The sequence below is a fragment of the Gadus macrocephalus genome, chromosome 22 (assembly GCF_031168955.1).
Source record: "Gadus macrocephalus chromosome 22, ASM3116895v1".
NCBI classification, from domain to species: Eukaryota; Metazoa; Chordata; class Actinopteri; order Gadiformes; family Gadidae; genus Gadus; species Gadus macrocephalus.
Genome location: NC_082403.1, coordinates 16,988,538 through 17,005,231, shown reverse-complemented (window position 1 = coordinate 17,005,231; position 16,694 = coordinate 16,988,538). Strand labels below are relative to the sequence as shown.

The window sequence follows — 16,694 nt, the reverse complement described above, 5'->3', positions numbered from 1 at the left end:
AATGTCGGTAAGTGAACATAGATTATGGGATCGTTGTGTGTATGAGACCCGTATCTGGGGCTGAAACAGCAACTGGACTCACCTCTCCAGAGAGTGGGTCTGCCACTCCTGTAGCAGCAGGTCCAGGAAATCAAAGCAGCGCCTGAGGAACACACAGACCACGGATAGACCACGCGTCAAGCATTTATAAATCATCATCATCGTCGTCATCATCATCATGACCATTGTGGCGTTTCTTACCTTCGGACTGCCACGGACTTGCACGTACAGTTACTAGTGATGAGGGGTATGAGCCTGGGAACGTGAGTGTGCTGCAGAGAGGCAGACGGGGAGAGAGAGAAAGAGTCAGAGAGAGAGAAGAGCACAGATGTATATCTTTAGACACAGTCAATGGCTATGATAATATCAAAAACGGTCATAATCGGTTCTACAGTAACATTTGAGACATGAGAGCGAAAGAGAGAGGGCAAGAGCGAAAGAGAGAGAGAGGGCAAGAGCGAAAGAGAGAGAGAGGGTGAGAGCGAAAGAGAGAGAGTGGGTGAGAGCGAAAGAGACAGAGGGCGAGAGAGAAAGAGAGAGAGAGAGAGAGGGTGAGTGCGAAAGAGAGAGAGAGACTGAGACAGAGAGAGAAAGAGACGGAGTACGAGAGAGACAGAGACAGAATGAACTAGACAGAGAGTGCGTGTGTGTGTATCTCACGCGTATGATGAAGCGGATGGCGAACACCCCGGACGTGGCCATGACTTTGGCACAGTTGGGGATGAGGTTGAAAAGGATGGGCACGATGGCCTCTGCTCCATGGTCAAACTTGTTCCCCAGCACCATCGACAAGTTGCTACGCACACACAAAAGGATGAGTCACAATATGGCATCTGGGAACAAATGTGTTTTATAACAATCAGTGTTTCTACATTGTTTCACAATGAAATGCACATGCACCTTCTTCCTAATATATTCATTTGTTAGATTCCGTCTCAGTAGCCATCCACTGAATAACTCGTCAAAAGGACATTGCATCCATCAAGAGGGAGGGGGCAGTAAGGTAACGACTAATCTATGATCCAGCAGGCTCATGCTAGAGCAGAATTTGTTAGGGAAGATGGCAGCTTGGATAAGAGAAACGGCAAGGGGCGGAGTTACCCGTTACATTACGGAGATATTGTGAGGAAGAAAGCTCACTCACATGGGTTGGATGAAGCTTTCAGAAGGGGAATTTAACAAGTGTATTTCTACAGGGGCAGACTCTAAGGTTTAGATTTGAAGCCTTTAAAGGCACATTATTTTTATGTTTTTTCCCCTCCTAATTACGCAGATCCCTGCCTGTCCAGCCACATGATTGGTTTTGCCGACATGAGGCAAAATGCCCTGTCCACCGAGATTTCACCTTGAAAGATTTTAATTAAAAGACCTGTTGACCTGTGTGTGCGCGTGTGTGTGCGCGCGTGTGTGTACTCACGCCACGGTGATGCAGGCCTCGCGCACCACCTGCGAGCGCAGGTCCTTAGCGGACAGCTTGAAGGCCCCGTCCAGCAGACGCAGGTGCTGGTAGAAGCAGTCGTAGTCGGCCGCACCGGCCACCAGGAGAGAGCGCACCTTCTTCATCTGGGAGGGTTGACGGACAGGACAGGAGAACCAATCAGGAACGAGAGCGGGAGAACATTGAAGAACATTGCCTCCACTTTCATTCTGAAGCAATAGGAATTCACAGTCAAGTGATATCGGTTTTGTGATGGACTGGCTCAAACTGGTTTATTCCACGAGAAATATATTATTTGGAAAAGAGAAGTGCTGCTGTGCACTATTTTATCACATGATGTTGCTCAGGTGGACCAATGTAAACCTGTGGTAGCATCGCTCTCGGGTCATTTGAGGACTGCATTTGTTGGAGTCTTTAGTGGATGAGGTGCAACGCACAAATCAATGCCTACAGTTGGTAGCTGTGCCATCAGGGGCAGCGTTGGCATTAGTCCGTGGATAGAGTATGTGTATTACACAGGAGAGAAAGAGTATAAATTAAGTTAATTTACTATCTGAGTGCATGAGGAAATGCTGGGGCGATGTGTGTGTGTATGTATGTGTGTGTGTGTGTGTGTGTGTCTGTGTGTGTGTCTGTGTGTGTGTGTGTCTGTCTGTGTCTGTGTGTGTGTGTGTGTGTGCACTAACAGCAGCGGCCCTCTGGTCCCAGTCGTGTTTGTCGTCGGAGCAGATCTCGCGGATCTTGTTCAGGTTGTCCTCCAGGTCCCTGGCCGAGTAGATCTACAAAGGAATGGGAGGAAGTAGGGGTGTCAACAATAATCGATTCGACGATGCATCGCAATGCGGGGCATGCACGATTCAGCATCGATGCGGCAACGTGCCATAATCGATTATGTCGCTGTTTATTTTCGGGCCTCGAGTGGACAATAGAGTTGTGAAGTACATGCTAAGCAGCGGCGCTAGCTAGCAACAACAACAACAACAACACTAGCCTGATTTCCACCGGGGACGTAAGCGCCGTGGAACGGCTGCGCCGCGGTCACCGCTGCTGATCGCTGCCACTCTAATCAATGAAACCATTTCCACCGGCTCGGCAGCGTACCAGAAGCGGCGCACCGCGCCGCAGCGCTACCATTCCGTAGCACTTCTATTTTTGACGCGAGCCGTTGCTGAACCGCGTCAATTTCAACAGAGCAGATCGAGCCGGGCAGGAAATGAAAAAGCAAAAGCCATAGAGCATCCGGTCAATTTTTCAAAATAAAACACTACTCTACTACATCAGCTGAACAATACTCAGCTGATGTAGCCTATCACAACTTCACATCAACATAACGTTATGACCGGTGGCACCAGGTCAGCAGTCAATCAATAAAAGGGTCTCAGAGGGTCGGTAACATGGACGACGAGAGACTGATTGTCGAAGTGGAGCAACATAAAATCATTTATGAAATATATCATCCTTTCAGAAAGGACAAAGCCTGGCATTTAATTGCAGTAGGTTTGGGAGTGGAAGGTGAACAAATTTGCCTTATTGTGTGCAGTAGAATTTTGATGCATCGCAATGCATCGTAGAATCGAGTAATTTTGCCTTCAACTAAACTATATTCTCATACGTGTGTGTGTGTGTGTGTGTGTGTGTGTGTGTGTGTGTGTGTGTGTGTGTGTGTGTGTGTGTGTGTGTGTGTGTGTGTGTGTGTGTGTGTGTGTGTGTGTGTGTGTGAGAGAGTTACCTGCACTTGGGGGACATCTGTGAAGGCCTTAATGAAGTCCTCCTCGTCGATGCCCCCAGCTCCTCCTTCCTTGGCCGCTGGAAATGTACAACAGAGTAAAGGAGAGTAAACGTTGAGTTAACGTGTGCACACGTGTATACAAGCTGCTCATAAAACCAGCAGTTATAGACGTCTGCATGGGTTTGTCTAATTCAGTTTGGAATGGCCACAGCACACACAGATGAAGCCTGCGTTATGAGCATCCTGCCTGTAATGGCTGCTTAGACAAAGCTCTCTTGGGACTAAGGGTTTACTAGAACAACCAGACCCTGTGTGTGTGTGTGTGTGTGTGTGTGTGTGTGTGTGTGTGTGTGTGTGTGTGTGTGTGTGTGTGTGTGTGTGTGTGTGTGTGTGTGTGTGTGTGTGTGTGTGTGTGTGTGTGTGTGTGCAAGAAAAGAAGACGAACAGAAGAGGGGCGATGCGACCGGCTGTGCGTACATGTCTGACAGATTGAAGTGAAGAACGTCACAATTCTACAAAAGGTTGTCACCCCGAATACAACATGGCCGCTGCAGAGCTGGGCTCTTCTCACGCTCTGACCTCAATATTATGACGCAGAGGGTTTACCCCAACACATGACACATTCCTTCTTTTGTGGGCCTGTACACAAAATATTTAACAGCAAACACATGGCAGGTCAGCCTCCGTTGGCTCTGTGGAAACCAGACATTACAGCGAGGCTTTGTTGACCGCTAGGCTTAGCGCTAAGCTCTGAGCAGGTCCTTGTTTTCTGCGTTACTGTTTTTGCCTTGGAATGACGACAGCATATTCTCCCTCACTCCCCCCCCTCTCTCTCTGCGTCTGAGGGGGGGAGCGGGTGGGAGGCGGCGGTAGGAACTGGCAGAATGTGTGGGAGGGATCTGTCCTCTGAATGCTCATTACTGCTCGAGACTGGACACAGCATCAAGGAAAAAGAGTTGTATCAAAATGAAGCAATGTATGAATTAAATGGGAAAGCCAACTGAAAAACTAATCGAATCAAATACCACTGTTGGGGATCCGGGTTTAAAATAAGTTTGCTTGGCATAAAACAGCAGTAGTAAAAATAGTATAAGCCAAAATAAATCCAAGTGAAGCTAATATATGCTAAGCCTTGCAGCCATCCCTCGGCAGTATAAAGTGACATTTCTATCTCATTGATACGTGTGAGATGTTTTCATCTTTCTGCTGACTCTGTTGTACATTTAATATCTGAACTTTATACCACACATAATAAACGAGGCGGGTTGGCAAAGAGGATGTCTGCAACATCAAACAGCGACATCAGTCTCATTTCCTTCAGCCTAACCCCAGATCACGATGGGGGAGGGTCTGGCAGTGGGGACAGTGCCCTCCTCAAAAAGGCTGGATTTCCTGAGGCAGAAATCCTGTTTTGCAATTCCATTGTCGTGCATGTAGCCGACCGACTACATGTCATGGTCCTGGATCCCCGGGCAAACGTGTTAAACATCTCGTTGAAGACTGCTTGTGCAGAGGACATGCAAGTAATGTACCGTAAACCAAAACTGACTGTGTGACTGTTTGTGTGGGACTGTTTGTGTGTGACTGTGTGCGAGTGTGAATGTGCATGTGACATCCTATTGCTGGCACTGATACGTCCAGAAAACAAGTCTCGGATCGACCGTGGGGTTGTGGAAACACAAATTTGATCTGACGGAGGCAAAATAAGATCGGGGATGCAGTGAAATTAATAGGGAGGGAGAGAGAGAAAGAGAGTTGGAGAGAGAAAGAGAGGGATAAAGAGAAAGAGGTGGAGAGAGAAAGAGAGGGCGAGAGAGGTAGAGGTAGAGAGAGAGTATCAATCAAAGTCTCAATGCGCCAAAGGAGTTTTGTTAACACCCAATCATTGATCATGGTTTATAGATTACAGCACTATCTGGGGTATTGGTACAAATGTAGCGAAAGCAAGGCTATGGCTTTGCTCTACGTTTAGAAAGTGTATTCTAACAGACAGGTCCAGCAACACTGAGCTAGTGTGTGTGCCATAGATCGTGCTTCAATCAGGATTCCTGCCGGTAAAGAAAAAAAAATGGTATTACCGACTATTATGCTGTGAATAAAGGAAATATGGGAATGTGTGACAACCATTGTTATTGTTGAAATGAATGCAGAGGCTTATTCTGCACATAAGGCAGATTCTAAAGAGCCCTGCTTGATAACACCTAATGGGCATGGCTGTAGCAAAGGTACATATCTGGAGAGAATTGTTGAGTAATTCATATAATTTCAGTCCAGTAACAAGTCTTTCTGGACTGTGCCACGAATTTAAAATCGCAAAAGAATTGCATTCACCAGACCCATTAAGTGCTGGATTCCTGTGTGTATTTCAGAAAGCATAACCACAATTCAAACCGAAGCTCCTACACATAAAGCTAAAGCATGTCCACTATGATAACCAGACAACCATCCTCTTACACATGCATGTACACCCTGATCTACTCGGGAACCAGTTTAACCAATGCAAGGCTGCTGTGATTTACCTGATACCCATTTTCTAAGCCATGGATGGGGAACTTGCTAGGGGCAATGGCGGTCGTATAATGGAGAACTCTTCCTCCATGGTGCCCACTCACACCTGCCGTCTATTATTAGAGCTATAGGACCTCTAGCTCTTAAACCATTGTAATAAAGTCAAGAGTTACCATTTCATTTCGTTTTGATTGACAAGCTTATGTTGCATCTCTGATGTCACATCAAGTGTAATCTCACAAATCAGACTATAGATTGATCTATAGTCCGAGTGTAAAGTCTGACGGCAGAAGCGCTCAAATCAGGGTGACTTTGTTCACACCTTGCAATTTGTTACGTACAATTGTGTTGCTGGAAGCAGTGCTCTGTAAGTGTGTGATATCCAGCACTAGCTTCATCCACTCACGCAGATGAGTTTTCTTTGGATAGAATCGCTCCGTAACAAAGCAGTGGTGACCCTGCCCCTGGCAGTCATACGTCCATCAGGGGTGAATAAAGGGGTGTGTGGCTGTGAGAGGACGTACCCAGCTTGGAGCCGGTGGCGCTGGGCCGACGGGCGGCTGCAGACTCTGCAGGCTTCTTGGGGACTTTGGGCACCTTGAAGGCCGCCGAGGACGGCCGGTTCCCGTCCACGCTGTCGTCATCCTCGAAGCTCCGGTCTGAGACAGAGACAGATAGGAAGAGAGAGCGGGAGAGGAAAATGGGTAAGTATTGTAATTGGTATAATGGATAGTAAAGGTTAAAAAGTATTTCCAACTGCAAGGAAGAAACATGCAGATCCTTCTAGGGGGTCGAATTATGGTTGAAGATGGACCTAAAATGAACATATGTTGACATAAGGAAAACATCAAATGTAAAGAAAGACTTGATTGTAGATTATTTTTCGATTGAAGCATAACTAAAGGCTTGGATTAAGCCCTGTTTGTTTCTTAATGACCTTTACATCTCGTATTTAAACTCCACAGAGGCGAGGACATAATAAAGTCGAGATGTAAGGGTCAGAGCTTGGTCAGCATCCGTAAAATCAATACTACTCACCCCCCAAACAACCAGAACCACAAACAGGCCTTGCTTTTTGAAAGTACTTTTGCAATGCTGCATCTTGAATAGTCAAGGACACACACACACACACACACACACACACACACACACACACACTCTCTCACTCTCACTCTGCAGGTGTGATAGCTAGCATGAATCATCTTATTGCTAGCCTTAATCAATACAAGCTAGCACTGATATGTTATGAATCTAACATTAAATGTTCCTGGCTGAACCCCTGTGGAAGAAGCACACTAACACACACACACACACACACACACACACACACACACACACACACACACACACACACAGATAGACACACAGACATTCACTCACCCTCACATACACAGAGCCAGCCAGACTAGAGACTGATGATCAAAGTGCTAGCATGCAAATGCCGTCGCACTCCTGTTGCTTTGACAACAAGCTGTGCAGCATGGAGAAATGCGCCAAAGCCACCACCCCACACCTTGACTTATCTGCGACTATACTGCACACACACAAAATACTCAAAATAAATCAATGGCTGCATTGAAATGCACACATGCACGAGGCTCCCCGACACAGTGCACACAGGTCTCCCACCAGGAACGTTGCCACCCTACGATGACCAGCGAGATGCTAGTCAGCGTTGCAGGTCTAAAAATACCGAGGACGTCAAAGGAAAAGCCAGTCGTCCATCCAAACGACATACCCTCTCTGGAGTCACGGTCACAGATACGTTGACAGATGAGACGCCTCATGTCTCCTGGACGGTGTGTTGTGGTGGTGGGTCGCTCACCCCTCACCCCAATTTACTTCTTCCCCCGAAGTGGACCTCAACACGGAGAGACATGCACGACAGTGTTCCTCACACACACACACACGCACACACACGCACACACACACACACACACACACACACTAACAGCCGGGGAGGATGCTACATGCACCCCTAACGCTACGGTGTCGGAAGCAGAACCGCTATACTACTGCCGGCATTTTCCATTTCTCTCCCTCTCCCTCCTTCTCTCTCACACCCTAAACATCGCTCCTCCTCCTCCGCAGCCTCACAGCCAATCACTGGCAAGATGACATCATGGGCAAGCAGCCAGTGCGGAGGCTGTATGCGTCTCTGTGTGTGTGCGCGAGAAATAGAATGAAAGAGGGAGCGAAAGAGCGACACCCGTGGAATATTAACCAGTCTTGATGCTGAACCTGCCCAGTTCATTACCATTGAAACCCCAGAACACACAGCAAGAGCAGCAGCCACCCTCGCTAGTACTGCCGTAACCCTAGAATTGCTGCTAATTGTCTAGCCATACACACACAAAATAATAAAAAGGGAGATAGGGAGGAGTCTGCGTGTGGGTGTCAGGGGGGTTAGGCCAAACCCCTCCAGCTGAGACCTTCTCCCCTCCTCTCTCCCCCCCACACAGACACACACACACACAAACACACACATGTGTCATGGAGAAATCCTGGATCATGTTGAATAAAATGCATTAGCAAGGATGTTGGGGCCAGATCTCAAGCCTGTGCCACACCTTTACAGGGCCGATATGGACCCATCAGCCGGCAAGCAGGGGCCCATTTGTATACAGTTAGCCGTCTGAGAGTTGCAGTCAATTTAAACACAGTTAACAATCAGCAGAATGGGGTCTAAATATGGTTAGCCTGGAACCACGGCTCGAGCTACCGTCATCTGCTTTGCATGAATTTGGCCACATTGGCCACCTCTGGAAAGCATTGTATTACAAAGTAGTTCTATGTGGGCCAGCAAATGTATTGGTCGGCTGTAGAAAACATTAAACCCTTACAATCACAGCCAGAGATATTTTAAGACATATACAAATATGTATATATACATGAACTGCAAAATAGTTTCAGCCTAACACATCACTCTGGACATTAAATATCTACATCCTTTAGCTGTTGTGGTTTGCGTTGAAGACATCATGAAGTGGATTCATTTTAATGACACAAATAGCATCACATTGATAATTCCACAAAAACGGTCAGCATCTATTGGATGCTGAGAGGAGCTTCTGGCTGTTGCTAACTGATCACTTTTTAGTGAGAAGTCAGATCATCATTTGCAGTGTAAGAATATACGAGCAGCATTAGCACAACCTCCACAACAGAGACACACAGGGGTCTGCGTGGGGCTGCTCTCTGTACAGACATGATGTACCATAGAGAGGGAGAGAGGTAGGGGTAGAGGGAGAGAGAGAGAGAGTCATGGGTGGGTGGCAGTAGAGGGGATCACTCATGGTGAGAAGACTGCTCGCATGCTGTTGCCATGGTGACCTGCACGGGCCAGTTAAAGAGCAGCAGGTAGAAATATACAGGCATGCTCACTTTAATTCCATCCCGCAGCGGGATGTGTTCTTGTTGCCCATTCCCAAACTTATTTTGGGAATGAAGGTGATGGTGATGCAAGGTAAACGCACTCACACGCACACGCGCACACACACACACACACACACACACACACACACACACACACACACACACACACACACACACACACACACACACACACACACACACACACACACACACACACACACACACACACACACACACACACACACGTTTCATCATGCTGAACCAAACTGCGTTTCACGCTGCGGTGCACCAAGCTTCGTTGTCATGGAAACCCCTGCCAGACAAGCCATCTACGGGTGGTTTGAGTCGGTGGTGTAACACAACCGGTAGAAGGGATTTGGTATGGGGACCAATGACATGCATATGTAGCATCTTGGCTAATGTTTACTGAATATTGCTACTCCACAAAGGAATAATACTAGTGCAATTTCCTGTACTGACAGAGGACAAACAGATTCCACTCACACTCCCATTCAAGTTACAAGAAGGGTCAAATCAAACCCTCATTACTCAATAATAAAACTCTCCCAGACCACTAGGGGGCAGCCCTTCGTCAGCCAAACAACAAAATCCTGCCTTCATTGAGCTCTTGCAGAAAGGAACATGGTGTGGGTGTGTGCAATGCATGCGTGAATGCGCGTGCGTGCGTGTGTAGATCGATGGATGGGAAGCGAGAGCTTGTAATCGGCGTTAGAACTGCAATAGCGGGCCAAGTTTTCCATTCTCACCAAGGTCCATGTGTCTGTGTCATGCATGCTTGGTGTGTTGCCAGAAACGACAGCCAAGCATCCAGGCTAAGACCAAGCAAGGCCAATAGTAGAATGAGCGTTGGTAAAGTTGGTCACATGGCTATGAGTCCAATCAAAAAACTAGGGGGCATCTTAGAATGGATCAGGTCAGTCATCGGGGGAAAGAACCTGGATGGCCACAGACAAATCTGGTAACTTTTCTAAATAAATGTTCTTTTTTTTCTTCTTTATGAATGTGTTATGACAGATCCATGGGTAGACAAGTAAACAACTGATGATTTGGCTCAGTCCATTAGCAATACTGCATTGTAACCAGCCATGCAAAATAGAGATTCTACACTACAGAAGATCTGGGGATGCTGTGGACAGACACACACACACACACACACACACACACACACACACACACACACACACACACACACACACACACAAACACACACACACGCACACACACACGCACACACACACACACACTGCAGAGGGGATTAACCATAACATTGGGATGGAAGCTTTGCCATGGCAACAGGCTCTCATGAAAACGGGGTCATGCCTTCCTCTGCAGAGACGGAGGAGCAGTGGAGCAGAATGACTGTGTGTTTGTTTTCTGACGGTGCATTCCAGTACACGTTGCTGTTGCTAATGGTTCTGTGTCTACAGCATAATAACTACATTTGGTCTCCTATAGAAATTGCGTTGCCGCGCATGCCATCTTAGGGGTCTAACAGGGATTCAAACAAAGAAACCGTTTCACACTGGGTCAAGTGAGATAAATAAAGAATAAATCGGCATTATCATTACTTTCCAGACAACAAATTGAATGCTTGAATTATTTGAGCAGCGATGTCTGTACGTGGACGGCGGCTATCAATAATTAAAAAGGTCCAGTACAGTTTGCCCCATATTCTGTCCCACTTATTGGTTCACTCAAAAAAGAAAGACATTGAACAGAATCCATCCACACACACATATACGGCATAGCAGGAATATGTCATTTTATATTAGTAACATACAATGGCCGCTTTCATGGCCAATCAAAACTAGGCATTGAAAGGGAAGGGCTGCGTCCCTAGCCCCCGCACAACTGGATTACCTTGTAAAGATAATTCCACTGGGATATTGAAATGCATACCAAGCCCCCCTGGACTGAAATGATGCTGTAAAATAAAAAATAAGCCGCGGTATGCCAGTTTGCCAGTGACCCCACTTTGGGGTCCCGGCATTGATGCAACCGCAGTAAGTCTAAACCCACAAGCAGAAGGCTGCAGAGGGGAAGGGCAGGACCCAGCCCTGCCCTGCTCCCGCTCTGCCTGGCTGGCGGCGAGTCCCAGGGGGTCAGCCGGAGAGGGAGGGATAGGGGGTAGACAGCCAGGCAGGAGACAGGACAAAAGAATGGAGTTTGATAAATATTCAGTATTCATAAAAAAAAGAAAAAAAAGGGGGTTCGCCTGAGCACTTCACAGCTAACAAGGATCCCGCGTTCTTCACCTTTGAGTTTTCGGTTCGGAAAATATGTGGGGACAAAGCGACCCAAATCAAATCAATAATATCCTGCAAAAAGTTATCTTTGAAGCAGAAGGGAAGCCACCTCTGAGTTCCATGATGCCGGTTTAACTAAACCACCCAACCCCCTCCCCCCCACTCCTCCCTCCCACACACACACACTCACAACCTGGATCTGTGTGAGAGCACTCAGGGTGAGTGGCATCGACACCAAGCTGATTTCATTCACCATATGCTGACAAGTCTTTTGTCTGGGTGGCAGGATCCACATACATATGGGATTAAACACACACACCAAACTCACCGTCGTCGTCGTCTCCCACCGCCATGGTAACAGCGTGTTATGGGGTTAAACCTCTGCGTGCTCTGTGTCTCTGTTCCCCCTCTGCGCTCTTGCCCTGTTCCCTTGGCTCTGCCTCTCTGAATCGCTGTCTCTCTGTGCTCTCTGGGGGGGGGGGGGGTGGTGTGTGTGTGTGTGTGTGTGTGTGTGTGTGTGTGTGTGTGTGTGTGTGTGTGTGTGTGTGTGTGTGTGTGTGTGTGTGTGTGTGTGTGTGTGTGTGTGTGTGTGTCACGCTGAATCAGAGCAAGGCAGTGACAGGCACAGCTCCCTGACCTGGCTACTGCGAAGACCGCTTTCAGTTTTCTCCCCGGCTCTCTCGTCCTATCCCTCCGTCCCTCCCTCTCCCTCAACCCCATTACCGCTCTCTCTCTCTCTGTCACACCAACAGCTGCCCCAAAAACCAATGCCAACAGTGAGCCTGAACGGATGGTGTGGGGAGAGGGTGAAGAATAGAGCGCTGTGTTAGTTGGTGTTGCAGCTGATGGGGTGACTTTGTTATGCCCCCTCAAAAGGTTGGAGTCTGTGCAACCTTGAACAGCCTCAGAAACTAGGTCTCTCAGCTGTAACAAGGACACTGGAGATACAACAGTGACCAAGACACTGCAAGATATCACAATAATTAAGATATCAATGTTTATTTTTTTAAGGTTTGTAACAAGCAGGTGGGGTAACTGGGATCAAATATTGCTAATTCAGTGTAGGGCTGGTTGATAAATCAATATATATTGCGATAAAATTTGCGTAGATTCGCTTTTAATACATTTCCGATACATCCTGTACACCATCATGTACATTTAACAGAATCCATCAGTGACCCAGGGCAGTGCCCTGAGGCCGTGCGATGCATTGATGCAGCACAAAATAGGCTGAATCTGTGAGTGTTGACGCCCCATAAAGAAACAGGGATATCCCTGTACACAGAGCACCTTCAGGTATTTTTTAGGGCTAAAGGACCACGGCTTTGGACGCACGTTACCGGCTTCTCCCACTCACATCACGATGACTTCCTGTGTGCTCTAAATGCTTGAGTTTGTCTACCATGTTACCATGCTGGCTTCAGCTTCCTCCAACCAGGAGCTGACAGCCCAACCCTACTGCTAGGCAAACGCCCCAAGAGCGACAACCAACCAATGGGTCAGTTTGTTCAGTCATTACCCAAAAAGAAAATAAATCATAGCAATACAAATACATAACCAGCGCAATAACGTACTGTACGGCTAAAGATATGACGTCAATATGCACGGTTGACAAACAGGATTTTAAGAAGCTAGTGAGGGTCATGGAGGAAAACCATTTTATTTAATCAATAAATATACACCATAATTAACCTTCTGGTTTCTTTGGGATCTGTCCTAAGGAGAATACTCTTAAAACTGTAAATTGATCATTATGGCGTGATAATCTTCAACATCGATCAATATCATAAAAGACATACCTTGATATCATTTTAGGCCATATTGTCCAGCCCTAATCCAGCAGCTTGTTATTAACATAACATGCTATTGGTTTTCATTAAAGGAATAATCTAATACATGTGGTGCTGCTGCCATCCGCGGTGGCATTGTGTTGTTCTCTCATTAAACAGGTCTGTCTAAAGGTATCTACCGCACAGGGAACACACAAAGTCATAGTTTGGCTGTGAAGCAAGAGCGCATGCAATTTCAATATAGAACGACTTAGTATGGATTCTCCATTCCGCTATTATGATTGTTAAGACTTGTTTAAACTCTGGGCTTGATAAGCCAGTGTCTCGGCTTTAATCAGAGCAGTTGTCACAATACTGAATAGAAATAACATTTGTTTTCAAGAGAAATCCACGCGGATGCATTTGGATATGGGAGGTCGGGTTAGTATTGGATGGTTGGGGCTGATGGATTAGGCGTCAGACATGAGTGGATGCAATGAATTCCCCAGCACTTACCGATATGGATTCGGGCCAGCGTGGGAGGGTGGGACATGCCATGCACAGAGTGCTGATGTTGCTAGTATGTAATCTAGTAAGGGGTCACCTTGCAGCGCGATGGCGTGGCCCGACACACAGAAGGCAGATGCCAGGTAATGTGAACAAATTGGAGGCAAGGGGATGACATGGGAGAGGTGGGGGTTAAATTAAACAGCCACCATCCCCAAACCCGCTTCCCAAATACTATTCCCACATGCTGCTATTGGATGCAGTATCATGGCAACCCCCCCAACTCCTTCTCCCCTTTCCTCCTTCCTTTCCAGTAGGTAAACAGGCTGCAGCACCAGCCCCCACTGCATGACCCAAGTTCAAAACACCCGTCCTACATCACCTTGGGGACCCCATGCCTCGTCAGAAATGACACTGTGTAGTTGGATCTATATATCTATATCTATATAGATATATCTCCATCTTGCTATCTTTCTATATCTAAACATATTATATGCATAACATAAATAACACTAATATGAAAACTAAGAAGTACTACAAACTAAAAAATAAACGTTTTCGTATGCAACCATTGTTATTTCAATTTTGACAACTTTCCAACATGGAGATCTGTGCATGAGATAATACTGTGTGACGGTGACTATCGTGGATCCAGCACTTTTTCAAAAACACAAATTAAATAGAAGCACAGCAATGCCCCCAGAATTAAGGGAAATGTCAAATAACAGCTAGCCTCTCCTTTTTCTAGTCCAAAGCCGTGTCTTCTCCAAGCCAGAAACATCCACCAGATACACAGCCACACACACAACATGTAATCCCGTCAGGCCGCGGTCTTTAACCAAGGCTCACTGCAGCATGGCCCCATGGACATCACCCGTCCATGGGGATGGGCACTCGAGCAGAGAGCAGGTATTCTCAGAGGCGAGGTACATTGAGCTCAAAGTGGCCGGACGAGAGGGAAAGAGACTCACCATGACTTGGGCTGAGCGCCATGTTGCCCGAGTTCAACGCGTCATCAAAACGGCCTAATAACGTCTGGAGCCTGGAGGGAGGGGAGGGGAAAGAGAGGGACAACACCAGGTTAGAGACACATACACGAGGAGGCAGGGCTGTCTCCACACACAAACATCAGAGCAGCCGTCGGATATCACCGTCTGACAGCAATCTATGTTGCATGCTAAAAACGCGACTAAACACAGACACTATACTCTTGACTCACAGAGCGGTGAGCGACCACGAGAAACTAGACGTCTGCTCAGTGAAAGATGCGGGAGCAGCGTGTGGTCCACTGTCTGTCTATCTGTGGGTGTGTCTGGGATGTCACTCTCAAGGAGCAACAACGAGGCACGAATACCAAACTGGTGCTGTGCAGCAGGACAAACACCACACACACACACACGTTGTTTGCAGGCAGGCATGTACTTTGTCCAGTAATGTGATCGACAGCTAAAACAAACAGTAATGATATCCTTCTCACAATTACAGCGTAGTTCGACACAATAGTCTGGGCTGAACAATAGCGAGGCTTAAACGGTATCCTAAAACAAGTCACGCACACGCCGGCAACGGCACAAACAGCAAAACACACATCCAGGGGAAAAAACAAACCGGGCACGACCAAAGCAAACCCCCGCCTAAAGCATGCTACCCGACGGCTCCGTGCGACGCCGCCAGTGTATCCTACGACGAGGGCAGGGCATACGCACCGTCCCGGTCCTGTGTTTATGTGGCGTGTGCGTGGGGTTCTGGGTGCCGGTGCTCGGCAGACTGCCAGGCGGCTTAGCGGTTCCTGGTAAGTGACGATTAGCGTAGCGACGCAGCTTGACCGCACAGCTCCCTGCCGCTCATTAGCATTTCAATTTGGCCTAATGTCGCAATGAATTAGCCCCTTTCTGTTTCCCTTCAGAGCCCCCCTCAGGTGCCCTCCTTTTATTTCCTCTGTGGCTTATGATGGAGGCTGTGGCGTCGCGTTAGCTCCCCGTGCTAACAGTGGCACGCCGGGCTCCTCTCACTGCCCGGGGCTCTTTGTATGCAGCACGGTGCAGTGGCTAGGAGAGGAGGAGGAGACGCACGCCAGGCAGAGGAGAGAGGGAGAGAGAGAGAGAGGGGGGAGGGAGTGATAGACGGCAACAAACAGTATTGGGAGGGGGGTGTGGCATGGTACAGCCAGGCGACAAAGCACCAAGCAGCGTGTCGTAGATACGTAGGGCAAACAAACACACACACTGAGGACAGCTAAGAACACTCGCCTAAAGATTATTTTGTTATTGTTCTGATCAATTCTATTCGGATTCGTTTTTTCTGAATATTTAAATGCATGTGCACACGCTAGACTATATTCGAGAGAAAGAAAGGGAGACTGCGAGCCCGACAGACATGGGCCATCTGAAGTGCACTTCAAAGATTCAGGGTGCTTTTACATAATCTCCCTCACTGACCCTCCCCCCCTCCCCCCTACTCCTCCTCCAGCTATTCTCGTTCTGTCCATTATTCCTCTCCTCCCTGCTCCTTCTGGTTAACTACTTAGCACTTGAAGAAAGAACAATCCCTTCTTCCTCATCCATTGTCCCCTATAGAGGCTATCTCTCACCCAGAGGAAATATACAGAAAACTCCTTTCTACTCAAATATAATAAACATGATATTTATCTAAACAGCTAGCTAACAATCGGTGTTGACTCTTTGTTAGAATCCATTATTTGAACGTATTTATTCATTTGAGGAAGGGGAGGAAAATAAATGTGGCAACCAGAATGTGGCTGCAGTTCTGCTTTCTAACCAGCAACAGGGCCGACACACACACACACACACTCAACTACGAGGTGAGCCAAAAGAGGTTGGGCTATTCTGAGCCAATAGTATAAATTACCCTGTTGTGAGACACAGGCCTAAAAATACATTGTGACAATGAAAGGTTTCTGTTCAGAAGCTTCCATGTAGGGTTCTATCGTCACAGCACAGACAATCAAGGAACAAAACAGTGGTGGAAAACATCATGCAAAGATGTTCGAGATTCTTCTCTTTCAATCCATATATAAAAGAAAAAGACATGAACGACATGGG

At 47.3% G+C, this 16,694-nt stretch overlaps 1 protein-coding gene across 28 annotated transcripts in view; it reads right to left on the bottom strand.

The window, feature by feature from the left end:
- Positions 1-15,719, bottom strand: part of clasp2 (cytoplasmic linker associated protein 2) — a 45,198-nt gene extending 29,479 nt beyond the window's left edge. For 5 of the 28 annotated variants that reach the window (XM_060043300.1, XM_060043303.1, XM_060043302.1 and 2 more), the window contains exons 1-8: positions 7,453-7,878; positions 6,239-6,373; positions 3,207-3,283; positions 2,164-2,256; positions 1,457-1,602; positions 700-835; positions 241-311; positions 83-142 (exon numbers count right to left, since the gene is read on the bottom strand). In XM_060043300.1, coding sequence (XP_059899283.1) covers positions 83-142; positions 241-311; positions 700-835; positions 1,457-1,602; positions 2,164-2,256; positions 3,207-3,283; positions 6,239-6,373; positions 7,453-7,501 — 767 coding nt within the window. In that variant the 5' untranslated portion in view covers positions 7,502-7,878. Of the gene's footprint in view, positions 1-82; positions 143-240; positions 312-699; positions 836-1,456; positions 1,603-2,163; positions 2,257-3,206; positions 3,284-6,238; positions 6,374-7,452; positions 7,888-11,684; positions 11,813-14,603; positions 14,675-15,338 lie in introns of those variants that run through there. The other 23 variants (XM_060043305.1, XM_060043316.1, XM_060043297.1 and 20 more) reach the window with 13 other exon arrangements.
- Positions 15,720-16,694: the final 975 nt, after the last annotated feature.